We start from the raw sequence: 23177 nt of genomic DNA, 5'->3' as shown, positions 1-23177 counted from the left end.
AAGGGCAGAAAAACAAGGGAAAAACGAGGCTAACAGAGGGCAGAAGGGCAGAAAAACAAGGGAAAAACGAGTCTAACAGAGGGCAGAAGGGCACAAAAAACGAGTCTAACAGGGGGCAGAATGAATCCCGCCCTGCATGTTTGTCCACGAAGATGCCACCTTTTTGTGCAATACCTCTACTCAACTGGAGTACTTTCTACTGTCTAATCAGTAAGTGCTCCCTCGTTGGCTAAATGTATTGGGGCAGATTTATAATAACTGGCGCATCCCCAGGGATGCGCCAGTTATTGTGCGCCGCAGCTCCGCCACCCATGGTGCGCCGCATTTACAATGCGGTGCACCATGTGGCAAAAACGGCACAGATGCGTCACGCATCTGTGCCGTAAAAGCAGCGCATTGCTGGAGCTGCGACGCGTTGCGACGCAGCTCCAGCAATGCTCTGTGGGGGCCCTATCTCCCCAATGCTGCATCAAGCCTTGCGCCTGCTTCAAGCAGGCGCAGGGTTTTGCGCAGCATTGGCCTAAAAGTGACTGAGTGAAATCTTGTAGATTTCACTCAGCCACTTTTAGGAGGCCGAGTCGGAACGCCTACTGATGGCGCAGGGCTTTACAACGTGACGCATCTCACAGAGAGATGCGTCACGTTGTTAATACCCAGCACCATGGCGCATCTTTTGTGCTGCAGCTGCGTCACAAAAGTTCTCGGTAGAGGGTGGCAGTGGTGGACCAGAGGGTGGCAGTGATGAACCAGAGGGTGACAGTGATGAACCAGAGGGTGACAGTGCTGAACCAGAGGGTGGCAGTGCTGAACCAGAGGGTGGCAGTGCTGAACCAGAGGGTGGCAGGGGTGAACCAGAGGGTGGTAGGGGTGAACCAGAGCGTGGCAGTGATGAACCAGATGGTGGCAGGGGTGAACCGGAGGGTGGCAGTGGGGAACCAGAGGGTGACATGGGTGAACCAGAGGGAGGCAGTGGTGAACCAGAGAGTGGCAGTGGTGAACCAGAGGGTGGCAGTGCTGAACCAGAGGGTGACAGTGGTTAACCAGAGGGTGGCAGTGGTAAACCAGAGGTGCTGTGATGAAATAGAGGGTGGCAGTCGTGAACCAGAGGGTGGCAGTGGTGAACCAGAGGGTGACAGTGCTGAACCAGAGGGTGGCAGTGGTGAACCAGAGGGTGGCAGGGGTGAACCAGAGAGTGGCAGTGGTGAACCAGAGGGTGGCAGTGCTGAACCAGAGGGTGACAGAGGTTAACCAGAGGGTGGCAGTGGTGAACCAGAGGTGCTGTGATGAACCAGACGGTGGCAGTCGTGAACCAGAGGGTGACAGTGCTGACCCAGAGGGTGGCAGGGGTGAACCAGAGAGTGGCAGTGCTGAACCAGAGGGTGGCAGTGGTGAACCAGAGGGTGGCAGGGGTGAACCAGAGAGTGGCAGTGGTGAACCAGAGGGTGGCAGTGCTGAACCAGAGGGTGACAGTGGTTAACCAGAGGGTGGCAGTGGTGAACCAGAGGTGCTGTGATGAAATAGAGGGTGGTAGTCGTGAACCAGAGGGTGGCAGTGGTGAACCAGAGGGTGACAGTGCTAAACCAGAGGGTGGCAGGGGTGAACCAGAGGGTGGCAGTGCTGAACCAGAGGGTGACAGTGGTTAACCAGAGGGTGGCAGTGGTGAACCAGAGGTGTTGTGATGAACCAGAGGGTGGCAGTCATGAACCAGAGGGTAGCAGTGGTGAACCAGAGGGTGATAGTGCTGAACCAGAGGGTGGCAGGGGTGAACCAGAGGGTGCTGTGATGAACCAGAGGGTGGCAGTGGTGAACCAGAGGGTGGCAGGGGTGAACCAGAGGGTGGCAGGGGTGAACCAGAGGGTGGCAGTGGTGAACCAGAGGGTGGCAGTGATGAACCAGAGGGTGCTGTGCCCATAAACGACTGCATGGGTAACTTCGCCATGCAAGCGGCCCGCGAAGACGAAAAAAGCCCCGCAAACACCCAAAAAACCCCGCGAACACACAAAAAACCCAGCGAACACGCAAAAAAACAAAAATCCGCAAATTCGCACAAATTCGTGGATTTTGCGGATTGCGAATTCGATTTCGCGCATTCGCAAATTTCGCCCATACTTAGTGCCCACTAGGGATTGAAAATGCTGTTTTTGGGTTTGCACCCTCAGCTAATCTGATTTGCCAGTAACCAGGTGTCAGGTCAAATATACTCAAGAACTTGGCTGAGGCCAAAGTATCAATTAGTTCATATGCTCTTGGAATTGGATGCGCATCAGTCCCAGTGACTGCATTGAGTCCCCTGTGGTGAAAACACAGAACCTCATCTCTCTCTAACCACCCTGCGTGTGAGGTTTTGGTACTAAGACTACTAGACTAGCCCAGGGGCTATCTGAGTGCTCACTCACTCCAAGTTCCAACATTTTCTGGACTTCAGTCCTGATACAGTCCCTGACATGATCAGGTTGCATGTAAATAGAATTTTTAACAGGCATACTGTCACCGGTGTCCACCTCATGTGTATACCAGGTAGTCTGACTTGGAGTCAGTGAAAACATGTGTCTATACTGATTGAGGACTTTACCACAATCAGTTTGCTGCCATTCTGTGAGGCTGCCTGCCAAGGCTACACCGTCAACTGAACCATCAATAGGGTTGTGTGAGTGGAGATCAGGGAGTGGATCACTCTTTTCCTCTTGTCCCTCATCAGTAGCCATGAGCAAACCCATGTCCGCCCTGTCCACATATGGCTTGATTCTGTTTGCGTGGAGCACCCTGTAGGGGCTCATGGGAGATTCAATGTCCACCAGGTAGGTACCCTCTACCTTTTGCTCAAGAATGGTATGGGGCCCACTCCACTTGTCTTGAAGAGCTGCTGGGGCCATAGGCTCCAACACCCATATCTTCTGTCCTGGCTGGTATACAGTCGAAACATCCTTTTGATCATGCCAGGCCTTTTCAATTCCTGTCTAGCCTCAAGGTTTTTGGATGCTTTCTTCATGTACTCAGACATCTGGGAGCGGACACCAAGGACATAGTCCACTATGTACTGTTTAGGTGGTTTGAGAGGTAACTCCCATCCTTCCTTAACCAAAACATAAGGGACCCCTACTGGATGTCCAAACAGAAGTTCAAAAGGGATGTAACCAACCAGCTTCTGAGGAACCTCTCTGTAGGCAAAGAGAAGGCAGGGGAAAAGGATGTCCCTTCTGTGCCGAAGCTTTTCAGGGAGACCTTTAATCATTCCCTTGAGGGTTTTGTTGAATCTTTCAACTATCCCATTGCATTGTGGGTGATAGGGTGTGGTGAATTTGTAATTCCCTCCACAATCCTTCCACATAGTACTCAGATAATGACACATAAAGTTTGCATCTCTGTCTGATACTACCTCCTTAGGGAAACCCACTCTGGAAAAGATTCCCAGGAGAGCTCTAGCCACAGAAGGAGCTGTGTTAGTCCTAAGGGGAATTGCCTCTGGATACCTAGTGGCATGGTCCACAACCAGTAGTATGAATCTGTGCCCAAATGCAGTTGGGGGATCAATGGGACTAAAAATGTCAATCCCAACCCTCTCAAAGGGAACCCCCACCACAGGTAGTGGTATGAGAGGGGCCTTTGTAGCACCACCTGCCTTACCACTGGCTTGGCAAGTGATACAGGAGAGACAAAACTCCTTTGTGGCTTCTGACATGTGTGGCCAGTGAAAGTGAGGGACAAACCTGTCCAAGGTCTTACTATGGCCTAAGCGTCCTGCAAATGGGATTACATGTGCCAGTGTTAATAGGAAGCCTCTAAACTTCAGAGGTGTAACCCACCTTCTGGTAGCACCAGGCTTGGGGTCTCTACCCTCTGAATACAGAAGTCCATCCTCCCAGTAGATCCTGTGGGATCCACTGGCACTCCCATCAGCCTCAGCAGCAACTTGCTGTCTGAGGGGTTCAAGAGAGGGGCAGCTCAGCTACTCCTGACTCAGAGTTGCCCTGGAAGGCCCCCCTTTCCCCAAGAATGCAACCTGACCAGGTTCAAGCTCCTCTGAAACACTACCTTCACAGGGACTGAGATCATCTCCCTCAAGAGACTGATCCTCACTCTGAGGCAGGGGGAAGACACTGCCTTGCCCCTTCTGCTCCTCCTCTTGGAAAGCACCTGGTCCATCTTTTCAGGATCCAGTGCCTGTTCAGTGGAAGACATTTATGCCTGTGGCCTAGTCATTTCAAACACATCTGCAGGGATGCCCAGCATTTATGAATGTGTCCTGAGTTCCACTTCATCCCAAGCTGAGGTTTCCAAATCATTGCCCAACAAGCATCCTACAGGGAGGTCTGAGCTTACCACAATTTTCGTAGGACCAGTTACCCCTCCCTAGGTGAAATTCACAATTGCCAAAGAATCGTCTTTCTTGACATTTCTTGCATTAGATACTAGGTACATCTCACTAAGTATGATCCGTTCAGGGTCCACAATATCTTTTGTCACTATTGTGACACTTGCACCTATGTTCCTGTATGCCATACCATTGATCAAAGGCTGTTGTCTGTACTTGCCCAGGTTACTGGGACTGACATAAGGAGGCAATATCCATGCCTCCATCACAGATCCCATTGTTGGAATTCTGACTATGTGTTTAAGTGCCTGCTTTTGCAGGGGAGTAACACCTTTACTCCAAGGGAGATTCGTCAGTCGTCCAGCATCGTGCAGGCAGTCAAAGTACGTGATTTCCTCTTAGCAGAATCTTGTCCTGGTAAAATCTAAAGTCCTGTAGTAAGCTAACCCATTTTATAACCATAGGAAGGGGTTGGAAATATTCTGTTAACCCTCCTAGGGGAGGGGCAGGACAGTGGGGTGACTACACCCATATCCTCTGTCCAGTTTCACACCAGAGCAGGAGCCAATGCCTCCCAGAACTGATTTGAGTTGGATTATGTACAGGGACACAAAATGTGCCCCCACTGCAGACTTTCTGGCACTCAGAGAGTGCACCCACCCAGCCCCAATACACTAAATCCTGTCTTGGAGGTGGTTACACCTCCCTGTGACAGGATGCCTATTGTCATTCCTTCCTCTGCGCAAGCTTTGCTCAGCAGCAGGATGGCAGACCCGTGGCTGTGTCTGGCAGAATCCATTTTCTGCTGCCCAGGTTGAGAAAGCTGGTACCGGGTAGACCGGTGACCCACATATGTCCCTCTGGAAGGGTGGAATCATACCTCCCACACCAGTTGCTGTTGTGGAGGTATGATTCCAAGGTGTTTGACACCAAACACAACCTTTTCTAAGCAGCTGTTTTAAAGTTAGCATTTATGGTGAGGTTATAAGGCACTTAAACATATATGTCTGACAACCCTGGAGAATGGTCTCCGAAGACTGGGGAGGAGCTCTGCTCATGCAGGGGCACCCTCTCACGTAAAACCCAGCACCCTGCTTTCAGGATTGGTAAGGCCTGCCATAGGGGTGTCTGATAGGTATTTAAGTGTAGTGATTTAAATAGATGAAGTGAACCTATATCCTAAGTAAGTGGTGCAAGCACCAGCTTGCACAGTCTGCTGTAGCAGCCTGGTTGTGTCAATTTGGATGGCCTCTCAGGGGTGGCATAATACATGCTTCAGCCCATGGGAGGCCTCTGGGGTGCCTATGCCCTGGGTACATAGAGTACAGGGTACTAGGGGCTGATAAGGGTACCCTAGAATCCAATATCGAGTGTACTTAAAGTGCATGCATATCAATTTAAGGGAGAAAGCAGATAGACTGGGGTCCTGGATAGCAGGATTCCAGGCAGACTAGGCCAAAAACAGTGTGACATCAGCCAAAGTGGGGGTAACCATAAGAAGAAGATACTACTTTCCAACATTGGTCTTCCCAGGGAGAGCCTGATGTTGTTGCTCAGTGAGCCTCTTTGTATGCCGCTAATGCACTGTCCAAAGCAGATACTGTTAACTCAGAATTTGCCCATGTTAATGCTCGAGTGGATTCACAGCTCATGAACACTGAGTTCTTATCGCTTCTCATTGTTGAGCTGTGCTCTCTGCAGGTCATGCGATAACGCAGAGAAATTCCCAGTTAAATTTTTATACTGTAAAGTGTTAACTCACATAAAACTAGACTCACCGCTGAGTTATCCGTCAATGAACACCTTCGTCATGAGGCTCCTTGTTTAAATGATTGTCTTTCAGTAAAGTGAAGACATTTAACTCGGAATGTCTCTGTATTAGTGCATGAGCTGCAAAAGCACCGCTTTGAAAGAGGGGTTTTTTATTCAATTCATCTGCTTAGAGTGTTTTCAGAACATTTTGGTTTATTTTGTGCCATAAGATTGCATCTTTGAACTCATGACACACAATTAGACTCTGCTAAAAAATGACATTACAAAGCACCTTTGCACATATCCCAGTATTGTCCTTTACCCAAAACTGCACATAGAGCACTGGAATATTTTGTGTGCCCCTTTTCAATGCATTAGGCATTTCAGCTAATTTATTCCAAAATTGTGCTTTAAATGCACTTTTTTGATTTCATCTTTTTGAAAATTTCTGTGGGGCGGAGGACTTCCGATTGAAACCTTACTTGATGAAGGCTCCCATGCTGAAATTCAGAGCGGGTCCAACATCTGGCTTTCTGCAGTGCCGGTTGAGGATGTGGGAGGGGTTATTAGAGTAAGTGGGTGGAGTCGGGTAAAGTGGGTGTTGGCCTCCGACAAAACTTTGAGCACCTGGACTTCATATTTTACAATTTAAGCACTGGTTCCGATCAGTCGGTTGGAGCCGAATCATACAGGTCTATGGACTGAAACATTACGATGTTGAATTCGGACATCCTTTGCAAATAGGTGTGTCCGACACGGATCGGCAGTCAGAATCTGACTTGGGGGCCCGTAGCAGGCCCTCCTTCACCAGGAGACCTCCGGTTGGGGCTCGTCGGGGTACCCATGGGACCCCTCTTTACAACCATGCACAGTGTGGCAGGCACCAACGGATGCTCACCACAGGGTAAAAGGGTTTTTCCGCAACCACCCCTTTTTTTCAATTGAAGGCTGTGTTGTCGGTTGGAACACAGGTTCCCATTAAAGTCATTTGGAGTATGACCTAATGGTGTTCTGAAACATCGGACTCCCAAAATCCGATTCAGTCAGATATGATTCTGAGACCGAGTCAGTCGGAATGTTTTCCAACTGACATTGTAATGAAGCCCTAAGTGTAGAAATGAAGACGAGGGTCCCTATGTGCACATTGCAGTAGGAATTTTTGGGACTGTGTGCTACTGCCTTTAAGACACTAGACCACACAAAGGGCCTGATTACAATGGCAGAAGGACTTCGCCATCTTTTTGCATTTGGGACCACCCACCTACAAGGTGGCGGTCCCATAGGGCTAATTATGAGGCAGGCACCATGCAGCATGGATATGCTATGGTGCCCCCAGGTCTTGGGCCCCCCAATGTCCCTTTACCTCAGCCTTTTCATGTCAGGTTCACCGCCATGAAAGGGGCGGTGGAAAGGAACAGGATAATGCCTATGGTGACGCCCGGTAGGCACTGCCACCATTGTAGGCATTACTCTGCCTCGAATAGACCGATGGGCTCCTTGATTCATGTTGACCAGTCTTTCCAACCGCCACAGAGCCCCCTGCCATCCAAATGTGGCTAGCAGTGAAGATGTTGAAAATGGCTGGGAGACTGCCACCGACAGTCTGTCAGTGGCAGTCTCCCCGCCATTGTAATCATGCCCTAAGTTGTCAGTTGTTTAGCAGACATATATCCACTCAGATTTTTTTGTTCTTTAATACATGTGGCCACATTAAGCAGCTTATTAATGGAAGTTGGAAGACATAAAGCAGATTTTAAGCTGTTTCCTGAATATCGGGTAAATTAGATGTCTTATATAGTTGGAAGGGTGTTTCATAAGGATGTGTAATATGGTTCCCACTAAAAAGGTAGGACTGTGTATTAGGGCGACTCCCTGCAGAAAATGTATAACATTATTTACATGCCTTTAGGAGTAGATCTTAGAAAAAGATGTCCTGTCTTATTTTCAGGCAGGCTTTCGAGCTAATTTCAGTACCCTAGACAAGGTTTTCAATTTTGTCAAATTTTTTAGAAGTAGGTAATAATAATTTGGGGCAAACGCTTTATTTTTAAAACATTTTTATTTAATTTTTGATAATTTTTAACATTAATACAAAAGCATACAACTCAAACACACAATCTAGGCATGGACATATAGATCAATATGTAAGATCACATAAGCATGCAATACATTTATACTCCGGGGTGTAAAATTCTGGAATACGGAAAGCATCCGACATACAATCCCATCATCAGTTTAAGCAGTACCTCCCGTGGTTAGTAATATTTTTTTTAAAACTCTTTATTATAATTATAATCAAGGCATGTATTGGTCAAACAGTACATACAGGCAATCAATTCTGACATCATCGGCATTATGGCAATGTTCGTAATAATGGTATACACAGTATAGCAGAATATAGTATTCCCCTCAGGAACTTCACGTCCCCCCATCATTATCATCTTCCGACTCCTCTTCCTGCTGTGGCTTTGGTGGCTCACAGATGTATCCCCTGAATTTGTTCCAAGCCCCCATACCCTGTTCCACTTCTGAGGACAGCCTCGATTAATAAATGCTGCTTTCTCAGCCACCATGGCCGTGTCTAGATCCCCACACCATGCAGTGAGCGTTGGCGACTCTCCCGCACCCCACTTTTGTGCTATATTGCGCTTCGCTACCATTATTCCCAGTGTGGCCCACGTCTGCGCCGGGCGTGTTAGATCATTCAGTTCTCACACATTGAGTAAGCACCGTGGAGGCTCAGGCGCTAACAAAACTTCCACCGTCTGTGATATGGTCCTCATTACTTTCACCCAGTACTCCGCGATCTTCGGACATTCCCACACAGTGTGAAAGAACGTACCCTCCTCCCCACATCATCTCAAACAGTACAGGTGCAATGGCTTCCCTATTTTATGTAGGGTGTTTCGTGTAATAAGTGCTATGTAAATTTTTTTGCTGCACTAGTTTTAGTCTTGAGGGTTTGCCACCTCCCACGGGGAGGCCGTCGCCTCCTGCCATTCAATGTCCTCGAAGTCCCCCGCATCTTGAAACCATTTTCCTCTAAGTGATTTGTTGGGGTCAGGTAAATTATTTACTAATCTGCGGTAGGTGAGGGAAGTCGCCCGCCTCTGCATGTACTCTGTCAGTAGTCTGTCCTCCAGTGGGGTTGCCTCTGGAACCTCAGAGTTGGATGGTAAGACCGCCTGCAGCGCATTCTTTATCTGCATATACTTAAAAAGTTCAGTAGGTGCTAGCTCATACTGTGTTTAGAGACATTCAAATGTATTTACCTTCTCTTTGTACCACATGTCACCTACAGTAGATATACCAATAGCGTCCCATTTATCGAATCCTTTGTAATTTCGAAGGCCGCCCAAGCGTTGTGTGTCCCATAGAGGGGTAAGCTCGGTTATTGTTCCCTTCCAGCCTAACTTAACATGTGCTTCATGCCATATGTGAACTGTCTGGCTTGTGGGACCAACTACCGCTGGTGTACGCTTCCTGTTATAGAGTGCCGACATCATGCCTTCAACCCCCAGCCCACTCCTATCTGCCTTCAAAACCGGATCTGTCTGTGGGGCATTTATCCACTGGTTGACTACCTTCAGTTGGGCCGCCCAATAATATACCTGTATGTCGGGGAGTGTAATGTCGCCATTGTACCACCCTCTAGTACATTTAGGCTGAGCTATGTGCGCAGGTCTGTTCCCCCATAGCAGCCAGGAAACCTGAGCCGTTATTTTTTAAAATAGTCCGCTGGCACTGGGTACGGGGTATTTTCCCTCATGTAGAGGAAACGGGCAGCGCCATCATTTGAAAGAGCGCCGCCTTTCCCAACAATGTTATCGGAAGGGTCCCACAGTGAGCTGCATCCCATTTTAGGTGTTCCAGGGGGGTGTTAGATTCCTTTTCATAAACTCACCAGGGTCCGCTGTGATATAGATACCTAGATATTTAGAGGCCTCTCCAGAGATCTGCAGCGGGCAATTGTCTGTGAGCTGCGGCTGTGGACCATGGAGCACAAATAGTATTGATTCTCCTGTGGTTATTATTAATCATAGCACTACTAACCCATACCTTGTTGGGGGAGGTTAATTGGTGTATATGAGATCAAGTAGATTGAACCAATAGTTGCTCATGAGGACTTCCATCATCTATGTTCCCGCCTCTGGTGACAATTCCACCTCTATGGTGATCTGTGATTTTGATGCCGTCCCGTTAGTGTTACTTAACAGGTAAGTTTGGTAAGGACCCTAGTAGTTCCTAGGACAACTTCTGGGGGTTAGTAGTTCGCTATATGCATCGGATTGAGTATTACAATACAACATGTCTGTATGCCAATCTGCGATGTGAGGGAGTGGGCCCCTCATCCATCATAATGCCACCCTCCACTTAGTGACTAGAAGTCCCATAGCCACCAATGGGCGCAGAGTCTTACTCACTGAGACATCCGATCCCAGGAGTGCCATTTTGGGATCAGGCTCTAGATCCGCAATATTAATAAGTCCCAGTTCCCGGAACACTTTTTCCTATTAGGCATAAACCTCTGGGCATTGCCAGGCTAGATGCCAAAATCTGCTCCCTCCAACCTGCATCTATGGCAACAGGAGATCTCTGCTGTTCCATAGCGAAACTGTAATTCGGGGGTACAGTACACCCTATATAAAAATTCAAAATAAATGAGTCTATGCCTTCCATTAAGAGAAACCGACCTGGTTCGGGCACAGCAGTAGAACCACTATTTGTCACTTAGAAAAGTGCCCAAGTCACAGTGCCATTCCAACCTCACCCTCAGCAAAATCTTCATTACCTTTGTTGATTGTAAAATTTTAGGTACCATTTCTTTGCAGCATCCTTTAGTAAAATGTGTTGATGTATGCTAGTATTTTCCAAAAATATTCAGGTTGGAAAATCAGTATAACCTGTTTCAATAGGATCATGGAAATCATAAAAATAAACAAGCACTGGCAAAGCCAGTGGGTCTGAAATTGGTGATAAGGCTTTTGGTTTTGTCAATCTTCTTTTGGCAAGGTTTTTGTAAAACCTTATTGGTGTGAGAGCTGCTGGGCCCTCACCATTATAACAAAGCAAAAATTGGTTTGGGACTCAAAAAACACACATTGCCACAGTAGTTTCTGGACTGAACAACACTACTTTGTGTGCCAATATGCTCCTTGTGAAAGAGCAGAATATTGTTAGTCACTGTGAAGTCAGCCAACAGAGAGAGAGAGAGAGAGACACACACAGAATGTTAATAAACACAAAAGGTCATGGTTATCGCCTGACTTAATTAGGGGCCCAAATAATAAAGAAAGTCTTAAAAGTGCACCTATGGTATATGTTTTTGTATTACTTGCACATTTATGGCTTTCCTGAATACACAAGAATTTACAGAAATAGGCCAAGGAATAGTACTCCTAGAAAATACTTGTGAACTGCATTTTAGCATGAACAAATATGAATGTGTAGATTTTCTCATGTGAAAATCTGTTGAATGTTTGCTAGTTCACTTTCCCTCAATCACTTTTTTACAGCCCTTGAAGAAGTGTTATGTCTGCCATTGTCAGGACTAAATTTGCAACCTTTCTCAGTATGGGGAAATATTAGAGAAGGGTTGGTGAAAACCCTTAAAATATGCAAGTTAGTAGGTTTGCAGACACTCAAAAGGGCTTTCCCTGGAATTATTGCTTACCATTACCTTCAACCCCAGTATGTAGACCTTTGGAAATGTTGCAAAATTAATGGAATTGCTATTATTCGATCCTTACTATGGAATGAGCCCTGGCATATTCAGAATGGCTATACCAGAGCTCTTATATAATCTGATTGCTGATATAATTTGTCGTTGCATTACATGGCACAAAAGGGATAAGTGGATTTTGTTACAGGACAAGTAGATATTTCATTAAATTCCACACCCCTTGAGTGGGATGATGTGGTGAAGAGAAATGGCATAATGTGAGGACCCTTAGTGTTGGCTGATCTATATAAATTGGTTGTGGTGCTCTGTCAGGTGTTAGGGGTGGATTGTTGTTACATGCCACAGTAAAATGTTATATGATGGGATAATGAATTGTGTTTGAGATGTGTAATGCTGTATGTTATGAGGCATGGTATGGTTCCATTATATGTATTGCCATTTGATGGTTGGTTTTATTTAGTACCATGATCATACTATAAAGTGCTATTTTGCTCCAATTCCTGGAGTGATTGCTGTTTTTTCGAGGAGCAGAAAGATTTTTTTGCTACACGAAAATAGCACTGCCTGCAACAACAATAATTTTACTAACAGTGCACAACCCAGTACTATATAGAGGGCATTGGAAACGTGGCAATGGAGGACCAAATTATTCAGCGGGTCCACTAAAGTTGAAAAACTAAATATTGTTTGACAGTAATAATTCATCCTGAGTAACGTTCACAAAAATATTGTCTCATTGGGTGTAAATTTTCAAATGTTAACTCCTATGGGTCTATATTTTTGAAGGCAATATTTAAGACACAATATTTCTATTGGAGCCTTTTCGTATCATAATATCCTGGTACCACACCTTTTCACAGCTTAATAATGTCCTGGAAAACGTTTCACCTCAATAAAATAACTCTTCAGATCAGCAGTGTGCAACTCAAAGGTGACCTAGCAATCATTTCATGTGGTCTGCCTTTGTATGGCAAGTTCTGTGCCACTTTTTTTTAAGTAGTGCTTGTTTATGATAAACAATGAATTATTTGATCAAATCTACAAATTATACAGCAGGTGATAGATTATGTAGCAAGAGCAGTAAATCTAAAATCATGCAGAAAACCATGTGGCTGCTGAAAGAATTTCAATGGCCACTACTATAAATCCCTGTGGTAATTAACTCATTGGTGTGAATTATCATCATACAGGCTTAAAACTCTGGAAATTAATTTATGTGAATTCTCGTGTTGCGTTTTACTAAACCATATGCTGCTTGCTTGAAACTCCTAAGGTCTGGAAGAGTGATGCAGTGTAGAAAGGTAGGAAGCAGTAACATGACAGAAGGACATTGTTGTAAAGAGCGCAAGGAGACAGATGACGCTTGTTGAACACAGGTTTATTCTTTCACAAGCAGGCAGGGAAAAACGAGACCAACAGCGCCGGGATTCAAATCAATACTCACAACTGCCCAGTGTTAGAATGCCCAGCTCGCACCGGGCTCGTGACACATAACAAGTGCGACCAGCACGAGCAAATAAGATAAACATAACACATCTCCTTTCCTTTGACAATAAAACAACAAAATTAAACATGAGAAAACAAGAATGAAACAAAAAGAGAAGAGCATGTTAATATATATATTCCATAACACAATATAGAAATAAACATTGTCATTAAAGTCATTCCACTCCTTTCCTGACTTATCAAACAAAATCTTTTAAATATGCAGGTAAATTTCTTTTCCGAACAGGTCTACTCTTCTTATTGTCAACAGCCCTCTTAACATATGGCTGTCTTATCTCCAAATCCTTTCCTTTGTCATTTTTCTGATACAATGCAACCCTGCGGAGATTCCAAGTTTGGCCATTCTGTAACCTGACATAATTATCACTGACAGATTCAACCCGAAAAGGCCCCCTGAATTTGTTAAACATCCCATGGTTTCCACCAGGTTTTACTTTTACCAAATCCCCCTTTGATATGCATGTCCTGGTAGATTTACCTACAATGTGATCATTTCCGAGTGTTGTACCTTGCAACCATGTAGGGACTAACTTGGTCCCTGACGGTCTCCCTCTCATTGGTATTGGTATTTGGTATTTGTAGAGCGCAACTATCGCTCCGAAAGGAGCATCCTGGCGCTAGCTGGAAGGTATGCATACAGTTGTAGTTACAGAGGCAGGATTAGATGGCAGCCAAGACATACTCGTCTGAGAGACTGGAGATCCATGTTTTCAGTTGTTTCCTAAAATGAGTTTCTTTGGTCTGTGACCTCAGGTGGTGGGGCATGGAGTTCCATGCTTTGGAGGATAGATGGGTCAGGGTTTTACCCACTTTGGTTTTTAGGTTGAATTTGGCGAGTTTTAGCAAGCTGTTGTTGGAGGATCTCAGGGTCCTCAGGGGGTTGTAGTGTGGGTAGCGTTTAATTAGGTATTTGGGGCCAGTGTAGTTAAATGCCCGTAAGGCAACGATTAGGATCTTAAAAAGAATCCTTTTGTGCAGAGGCAACCAGTGGAGGGTTCTCAAAGCAGTTGATGCTGAGGACCTCCTGGGGAGTTTAAGCACCAGTCTGGCGGCGGAATGCTGGACGCTCTGCAGTTTTTTGAGTGTGCTTTTTTTCACACCTGCCATTAGACCGTTGCAGTAGTCAAGGCGCGAGAGGATAAGCGCGACCGCTACCGCCTTTCTAGCATCCGTTGGTAGGAAATCAAAGAATTTTTTAAGGGATTTGATAATCCCGAAGCAGCTTCCTGCCACATTCCTGACGTGCTGGTCAAAGGATAGGTCAGTATCGAATATGACTCCGAGGTTTCTTGCTGTTGTAACGGTCTGGGGGGGAGCAGTGGAGTCTTCTGGCCACCAAAGGTTAGGACAGAAGTTGACCTTTTTCCCATATGGGGAGGATTTCTGTCTTGCTTGTATTGCACTTAAGGTGGTTTGTTTCTATCCACAGGAAGACGTCTTTCAGGCAGTTTTTGAGATTTTGTTCGGCATTCGTTGAGTTTTCATCTAACGGGACTATGAGTTGGGTGTCGTCGGCGTATGATGTAACAGTAATGCCGAATGATTCGATCAAGGAAATGAGGGGGATAAGGTAGACGTTAAAAAGCAGGGGGCTTAAAATGGAGCCTTGTGGGACTCCAGATCGAATCTTTTTCTCTGCAGAGCTGAAAGGTCCTAGTGTGATGGATTGTGATCTTTCTGTTAGGAAGGATGTTATCCAGTCCAGTGCCAGGTCAGAGATACCAATGTCCTTAAGTCTGTCCAGGAGTATAGAGTGAGAGATTGTGTCGAACGCTGCTGTGAGGTCCAATAAAATCAGCACGGCATTCTTTCTTTGGTCCTGTAGTAGTTTTATGGAATCAGTCAATTCAATCAGAGCTGTTTCCGTCGAATGCTGGGGGCGAAAACCTGATTGTTGGGGGTGGAGGATATTGTTAGTTTCTAGATGGTTTTTGAGTCCCCTGTAGACTATCTGTTCTGTAATTTTTCCCAGAACTGGGAGAAGTGAGATTGGGCGGAGATTGGTAAGGTCTGAGGGGGATTTATTCGGTTTTTTCATTAAGGGCTTTACGATGCCTTGTTTCCATTCTCTAGGAACAGTGCCTGTGCTGAGGGAGGTATTTACTATTTTGTTTATGATGGGATTAACAACTTCAATCAGCTGGTGAAGAATTCTAGGAGGGCAGGAGTCGGAGGGGGCACCTGACTTGCACGCTAGAATTACTTCCCGGGTTTGGGTTAGACTGACCTGTGGGAACGTTTTTAGATTTCCAGTTATTTTTCCTGCTTGTTCCGAGAGGGTGGGGGACTGGGAGATTTGGTATGGGGGAAAGTCTTTCTGAATAAGGTTGATTTTCTCTTCAAAAAAGTCTGCTATTTGATCGCAGAAATCTTGGGAGGGAGGTATTTCGGGCTGTAACGCTTTGGGATGAGTGAAGGTTTTAACTATTGCGAACAGAGTTTTTTGTTTTTGCTTAGCCTCATTGATGGCTTTGATGTAGAAATCTTTTTTGGCGCTTTTTATAATGGAGTGGTAGCTATTCCTTAGTTGGACATAGGAGTTTCTGTCCGTACTGTCGTATGTTTTACGCCATTTGCGTTCGCCTTTTCTGCAGAGTAGATGGGCCTTAGCTAATTCTGGCGTGAACCAGGGGGCGTTTATTTTGCCTTTTTTTCTGTTTTCCTGGTGCGTTTGGGTTGGGCGCGTACTCTGATTTCATGTTGTATCCAGTTATGGAAGAGTTTGGAGTCTTGTTCTACGTTACCCGTCAGGCTAGGGGTCTGAGTCTCGATGGTAGGCTTGAGTTTGAAAGTATCTTCTACCGTTTTCCAGTTGACGTGGTTCTCTGGAAGTGGGCTGGGTTTGATTGAGTTTTTAGGGCGCGAGGTTCTGATGAAGAACGGGATCAGGTTATGGTCTGTCCAGATTTGTGGGACAGGGGTTTGGGTTTCTAGAGGGGGAAAGTTGGTACAGACCCCATCTAGTGTGTGCCCGGCTAGATGAGTGGGTTGCTTGACCCTTTGTTGAAGGTTAAAAATTTCCAAAGTTTGGTGGAAATTTAGTGCCTGAGCATCCTCTGTGGAGTCGAGGTGCAGATTGAAGTCGCCCAAGAGGGTGACGTGTGGGTATAGGGTTAGGATCTGACCAAGGGCATCACTGAGAGTTTCTAGAAATCTGGTAGCAGTACCTGGGGGGCGGTAGATAAGTCCTCCTGAAAAGGAAGCGGACTCATTGAGTTTAAAAGAGAAACCAAGGGATTCGGCTCCTTTTAGGGAGTCAAGGGTGAAGGTATGGCATTTGAAGGAGTTACGTAGCAACAGGGCTACTCCTCCGCCTCTCCCCTTCAGTCTGTCTTGCCTGAAAATAGTATAGCCTTGTGGGAGGGCAGTGGCTAAGTCAGGATTACTGTTGTCCGTAAGCCAGGTTTTGGTTATGAGAAGGCAGTCAAGGTCTAATTCCTGGATGAGATCTTTAATGTCTTGGTTATGGCAGCACATAGAGCGTGCATTGATCAACCCTCCTTTAAAAAGTGGGCGGTTGTCCCTAGGATTTGTTTGGGGGACTGTGGTCTTGACTGGGGAAGAGGTCCATCTGCATAGCCTGCAGCTGAATGGCCCCTTGATGGTATTCATGTCAACTTTACAAGCACAATTGTTACCGGTGCGTAGGTTTAGAAGAAAGTTGGCCTGGTAACTTACAGCGGGGAGTCCGGGGCCGGGGTCTCCTGCGCCTGTCGCGGTCTTGGCGCGGACGGGCGCAGACAAGCTTGCCTTAGGCGCTGCCTTCGGCGCGCAAACGGCGCTCCCGCTGCGCTCGTCCGCTGCGCTTGCGTGGGAGGCACATTTAGAGAGAGGGGGTGTGGGCGTGGCCTGTCAGGTGGGCGTGGCCTCGCGTCTGCAGCGATGGCGGCCGTGAACAAACAATGTCACAAAACAGCGCTAGTTCCGCTGAATGTGGTAAGCCTGCTTGGCGATTTGGCCCAGAAAAGAGCTCTGGTAAAGATGCAAAGTTTTAAAATATGCAACAACAAAGGATAAACAATTTTTTTAAAAAACGAGTAGCTCCTCCGGCTTCCGCCTCAGAGGTTTAGGTTCCAGTGGGCGCGCTAATAATCAGCGCTTTTTTTTATAGGCGGGGGTGTGGGCGTGGCCTGCCAGGTGGGCGTGGCCTCGCGTCTGCAGCGATGGCGGCCGTGAACAAACAATGTCACAAAACAGCGCTAGTTCCGATGAATGTGGTATGCCTGCTTGGCGATTTGGCCCAGAATAGAGCTCTGGTAAAGATGCAAAGTTTTAAAATATGCACCAACAAAGGATAACATTTTTTTTAAAAAACGAGTAGCTCCTCCAGCTTCCGCCTCAGAGGTTTAGGTTCCAGTGGGCGCGCTAATAATCAGCGCTTTTTTTTATAGGCGGGGGTGTGGGGGTGGCCTGTCAGGTGGGCGTGGCCTCGCGTCTGCAGCGATGGCGGCCGTGAACAAACAATGTCACAAAACAGCGCTAGTTCCGCTGAATGTGGTAAGCCTGCTTGGCGATTTGGCCCAGAAAACAGCTCTGGTAAAGATGCAAAGTTTTAAAATATGCAACAACAAAGGATAAACAATTTTTTTTAAAAACGAGTAGCTCCTCCGGCTTCCGCCTCAGATGTTTAGGTTCCAGTGGGCGCGCTAATAATCAGCGCTTTTTTTATGGCGGGGGGTGTGGGCGTGGCCTGTCAGGTGGGCGTGGCCTCGCGTCTGCAGCGATGGCGGCCGTGAACAAACAATGTCACAAAACACCGCTAGTTCCGCTGAATGTGGTAAGCCTGCTTGGCGATTTGGCCCAGAAAAGAGCTCTGGTAAAGATGCAAAGTTTTAAAATATGCAACAACAAAGGATAAACAATTTTTTTTAAAAACGAGTAGCTCCTCCGGCTTCCGCCTCAGAGGTTTAGGTTCCAGTGGGCGCGTTAATAATCAGCGCTTTTTTTTATAGGCGGGGGGTGTGGGCGTGGCCTGTCAGGTGGGCGTGGCCTCGCGTCTGCAGTGATGGTGGCCGTGAACAAACAATGTCACAAAACAGCGCTAGTTCCGCTGAATGTGGTAAGCCTGCTTGGCGATTTGGCCCAGAAAAGAGCTCTGGTAAAGATGCAAAGTTTTAAAATACTCAACAACAAAGGATAAACAATTTTTTTAAAAAACGAGTAGCTCCTCCAGCTTCCGCCTCAGAGGTTTAGGTTCCAGTGGGCGCGCTAATAATCAGCGCTTTTTTTTATAGGCGGGAGTGTGGGCGTGGCCTGTCAGGTGGGCGTGGCCTCGCGTCTGCAGCGATGGCGGCCGTGAACAAACAATGTCACAAAACAGCGCTAGTTTCGCTGAATGTGGTAAGCCTGCTTGGCGATTTGGCCTAGAAAAGAGCTCTGGTAAAGATGCAAAGTTTTAAAATATGCAACAACAAAGGATAAACAATTTTTTTAAAAAATGAGTAGCTTCTCCGGCTTCCGCCTCAGAGGTTTAGGTTCCAGTGGGCACGCTAATAATCAGCGCTTTTTTTTATAGGCGGGGGGTGTGGGCGTGGCCTGTCAGGTGGGCGTGGCCTCGCGTCTGCAGCGATGGCGGCCGTGAACAAACAATGTCACAAAACAGCGCTAGTTCCGCTGAATGTGGTAAGCCTGCTTGGCGATTTGGCCCAGAAAAGAGCTCTGGTAAAGATGCAAAGTTTTAAAATATGCAACAACAAAGGATAAACAATTTTTTTTGAAAACGAGTAGCTCCTCCGGCTTCCGCCTCAGAGGTTCCAGTGGGCGCGCTAATAATCAGCGCTTTTTTTTATAGGCGGGGGTGTGGGCGTGGCCTGTCAGGTGGGCATGGCCTCGCGTCTGCAGCAATGGCGGCCGTGAACAAACAATGTCACAAAACAGCGCTAGTTCCGCTGAATGTGGTAAGCCTGCTTGGCGATTTGGCCCAGAAAAGAGCTCTGGTAAGGATGCAAAGTTTTAAAATATGCAACAACAAAGGATAAACAATTTTTTTTTAAAAACGAGTAGCTCCTCCGTCTTCCGCCTCAGAAGTTTAGGTTCCAGTGGGCGCGCTAATAATCAGCGCTTTTTTTTATAGGCGGGGGTGTGGGCGTGGCCTGTCAGGTGGGCATGGCCTCGCGTCTGCAGCGATGGCGGCCGTGAACAAACAATGTCACAAAACAGCGCTAGTTCCGCTGAATGTGGTAAGCCTGCTTGGCAATTTGGCCCAGAAAAGAGCTCTGGTAAAGATGCAAAGTTTTAAAATATGCAACAACAAAGGATAAACAATTTTTTTTTAAAACGAGTAGCTCCTCTGGCTTCCGCCTCAGAGGTTTAGGTTCCAGTGGGTGCGCTAATAATCAGCGCTTTTTTTTATAGGCGGGGGGTGTGGGCGTGGCCTGTCAGGTGGGCGTGGCCTCGCGTCTGCAGCGATGGCGGCCGTGAACAAACAATGTCACAAAACAGAGCTAGTTCCACTGAATGTGGTAAGCCTGCTTGGCGATTTGGCCCAGAAAAGAGCTCTGGTAAAGATGCAAAGTTTTAAAATATGCAACAACAAAGGATAAACAATTTTTTTTAAAAACGAGTAGCTCCTCCGGCTTCCGCCTCAGAGGTTTAGGTTCCAGTGCTCAAAGGGTGTCTTATTCATGATTTGGTGTATCGTGGTTCTATAAGCCCAAAGCATTTCTTTTATCTCCTTCTGCACAGACCTATTCGATGCCAAAGCAAGTTGCATAGTTCCCTTAACTAATCTATTGACCCTCTCGCAAAGTTCAGTATTTTGTGGGTTGTACAACGAAGTGCGTAGATGTTTCAACCCCACATGTGTAAAATACTCCTCTATCTCCCTAGACGTAAACTGTGTGCCATTATCTGTTAAAACCATAGAGGGAATCCCTTCACGTCTAAATACTCGCAACTGCCCAGTGTTAGAATGCCCAGCTCGCACCCAGCTCGTGACACATAACAAGTGACCACGAGACCAGCACGATCAAATAAGATGAACATAACAGACATATGTTCATTTGACCATTTAAATATGTGAATGCTGACAGTGGGATTTTGGTAAAGCTCTTTCATACCAGTAAGTAAAAGTGCATTTTGTATCATTTGTGAAATGCTATGTGACGTTATAGTGAAAGAGATTTGTGTGGCGCGCATTGCCACTGGTGTAAACTCACATCGCTGTCGGGTACGGAAACCCTCGCACCCAGGAAGGAAGTAGATTTTGGTGATTTATATTTATACGATTTATATGTATATTATGTGGAATATAATACATATTCCTGTAAGCAATCATTTATAATATCATGTGAATCTAATTTTGTAATATGAGAGTTACTGTGCATTTTGTATTTGAATTATTTAAGTACATTTTCTTGCGAGTCTTTTTAAAAAAAATGTTTTTCTATTCTCCGCGTTAGGTTCGGCCCGGCTCCAGTTCAGGAAAGACTTAGCTGCCTGGCAAGGAACCATTCCATATATGTGGTAGCAAACATTGGCGACAAAAAGTCCTGCAAACCTGGCGATACGATGTGTCCCCCAGATGGCCATTATCAGTATAATACCAATGTTGTGTTTGATGCCGAGGGGAAACTCGTGGCACGTTACCACAAGGTGAGAGAGATGCGCCTTCAACTGACAATCATAACGTTGATCATACTCTATGCGTAACATGGCCCATGCAAGCGATACAGAAATTTATTTTGAGGTAAAGGTTGATGCAACACTAGGATACCTCCCTGTTGTGTTGAGTGACACATATTCTGTCAGGCTAACCATCTCTTCTGTGAACATTTTATTACACCAAGGCCACTAGAATTATGCAGGAATGAAGGGCCAAATTCAGTGGGAGGGTTGACAAAATTATGCAGCATGAAAGCGTCATACATTGTCATACATCAAAATGTGTGAAAATATTAATATACTATACTAGCAGCCCGCCCCAGCGTTGCCTGGGGCAGAAGGGGCCTGGGGGCAGCATTTCAGGCTTGCGTGCACGCCCGCCAGGCCCCCGCCCACCACGACATTGTCTGTGTCCCGGACAATGTCGTGGCGGGCGGGGGCCAGGGCGGGAGTGCACGCAAGCCTGAAATGCTGCCCCCAGACCCTGAGCCTTACCGCAGTTGTTCCGGGCCAACCTCCCGCACCGGCTCCCTCCCGTCCCGTGTCCCAGAGCCTTACCTGTCTGCCGCTCCTCCCCGAGCTCCTCACTTCACCACCGCTCCTCCTCGTCATCATGTACGTTGCGGCAGGCGCTACGTCGTGGCCGTCAGCGTCGCGGCCGGCGCTACTTTCAGGGCACTACTTTTTTTAAAAGTTATATTTTTAAATTTACGTTTTTTTTTATTTTCTATAGCCCATGTCCATCTGCACAACCTGAGGATTACAACAATGTAATGGGTGTGTGGATTGGCGCTGTGGTTCCCGAGTTTACCTTGCCAAAAGGTTTGTGTTCTCTCTTTATAATAGTAGCATAGATTTATATATATATTTTATACTATATTATATATGTTAAAATATACTGTCTGGGCAAAGTTGTACTTCATCAGTATAAGTTTAATACTTTTATAAAGCAATCAGCAACTGGAAGATCATCAGTTAACCTTTACAAAGGATCTGCCATTGCGCAGAACCACTTTTTGGAGCATTTCTTTTTGTAACTTGGGGGTTTATTTATGCAAGCCCTGCATCACTTTTGCACTACTGAAATTGGTACATGCCTGACGCAGGGGTCTTATACTTTGCATTACTCTGCCTTACTCTGTGTGAGGGGAGTTCCAAAGGGATAGCAGTGGGTTTTCCCACGCATCACCCATGGAATTTGATGCTGCCCCAGATTTACAAAGTGATGTAAACCTGGGGAAGCGTCAGACACCTTTCCAGATGTGGCATAACCAGGAGAAATATGTTTATTTCTTTTCGTTTTTTCCTCTTCCATGTCTGCTGTGTTCTGCAGCACACATAGAAAGATGATACACCTCCTAGGATTGTTTTTGTGCAGAAAGTTGCCCCTTCTGCAAAAAAACAATCCTGCCGGCAATGGTGCAAGAGTGGCTACACTGGTGTTAGAGTCCCAAAACAGAGCCAGTGCAGGCAGAAAGGACAGGAATGCACCGTAATGCTTAAATACAGTGAATTTCTGCCCTTTCACATTGTCGTAGGGCAGTACTTTAAGGTGTCTTGCTGAGCTGCCCTATGCCAAAATGCCATAAATGAGGCCCTTGGTACATTTGAGCTAGAAATATATATACAAAGGTCGTTCTGTTGGGTAATGGCAATCACTTTGACAAAGGCTTAGTGCGCTCAATACACATTGAAATAACCTCTCTGAAAACAATTACCTATAAAGAAATACTTTATATTTGTAAAGAAGCAAACACGTTACATCAGAATTACTTCATTCAGTTATGCCAATGGTTTCAATAAATGGTAAAACCGTTAGGAACACGTGTGAGGAATGTGACTGTTGGTGAACAAAGTGCTCAGTGCATTAAATACAGTGACACATATATACAAATTATACACAAGGAATTAGGATGGCCAGAGTGTTAAATTAATCTCCAAGGAGACAGGGGGTACATGTACATGCTCCTGGAGTATCTGGACCAGTGGTAAGCATTGACGTTTCTACCCTGATGCTCCTCAGTTGGTGGTCGCGGAGGGTCTTTCTCAAGACAGGGGAGGGGACAGTCTGGAAAGAAAAAGGGGGGTGTTTCAGAGAGGAATTGGAATAGGAGGACGTCATTAATGACGTGTGTGAGCGGTGGTACTCACATGGGGATCAGGAGGAGGATTCTCAGCCTGGTGAGTAGCCAAAAGGTCAAACCTATTTAGGGGAGAGAATGAGCGGTTCAAAATAACAACATAGTTCTTGCCGGAGTTATTGTGGAATACTTAAATGTGTTCTTAGGTGCTTAAATGTGTGAATCATTTAGAGTTTAATAT

The 23177-nt window shown here is 46.3% G+C and overlaps 1 protein-coding gene across 2 annotated transcripts in view; it reads left to right on the top strand.

The window, feature by feature from the left end:
- LOC147708820 (pantetheinase-like) overlaps positions 1-23177 on the top strand; it is a 359649-nt gene that overhangs the window by 57610 nt on the left and 278862 nt on the right. For both annotated transcript variants that reach the window (XM_086927439.1, XM_086927438.1), the window contains exon 3: positions 20654-20846. In XM_086927439.1, the coding sequence (XP_086783565.1) occupies positions 20654-20846 (193 nt within the window). The remainder of the gene's footprint in view (positions 1-20653; positions 20847-23177) is intronic.

Source organism: Lissotriton vulgaris, chromosome 6 (assembly GCF_964263255.1).
Source record: "Lissotriton vulgaris chromosome 6, aLisVul1.2, whole genome shotgun sequence".
Lineage (NCBI taxonomy): Eukaryota > Metazoa > Chordata > Amphibia > Caudata > Salamandridae > Lissotriton > Lissotriton vulgaris.
Note: the sequence above shows the minus strand (reverse complement) of the source record. Positions and strands in the feature narration are given on the sequence as shown.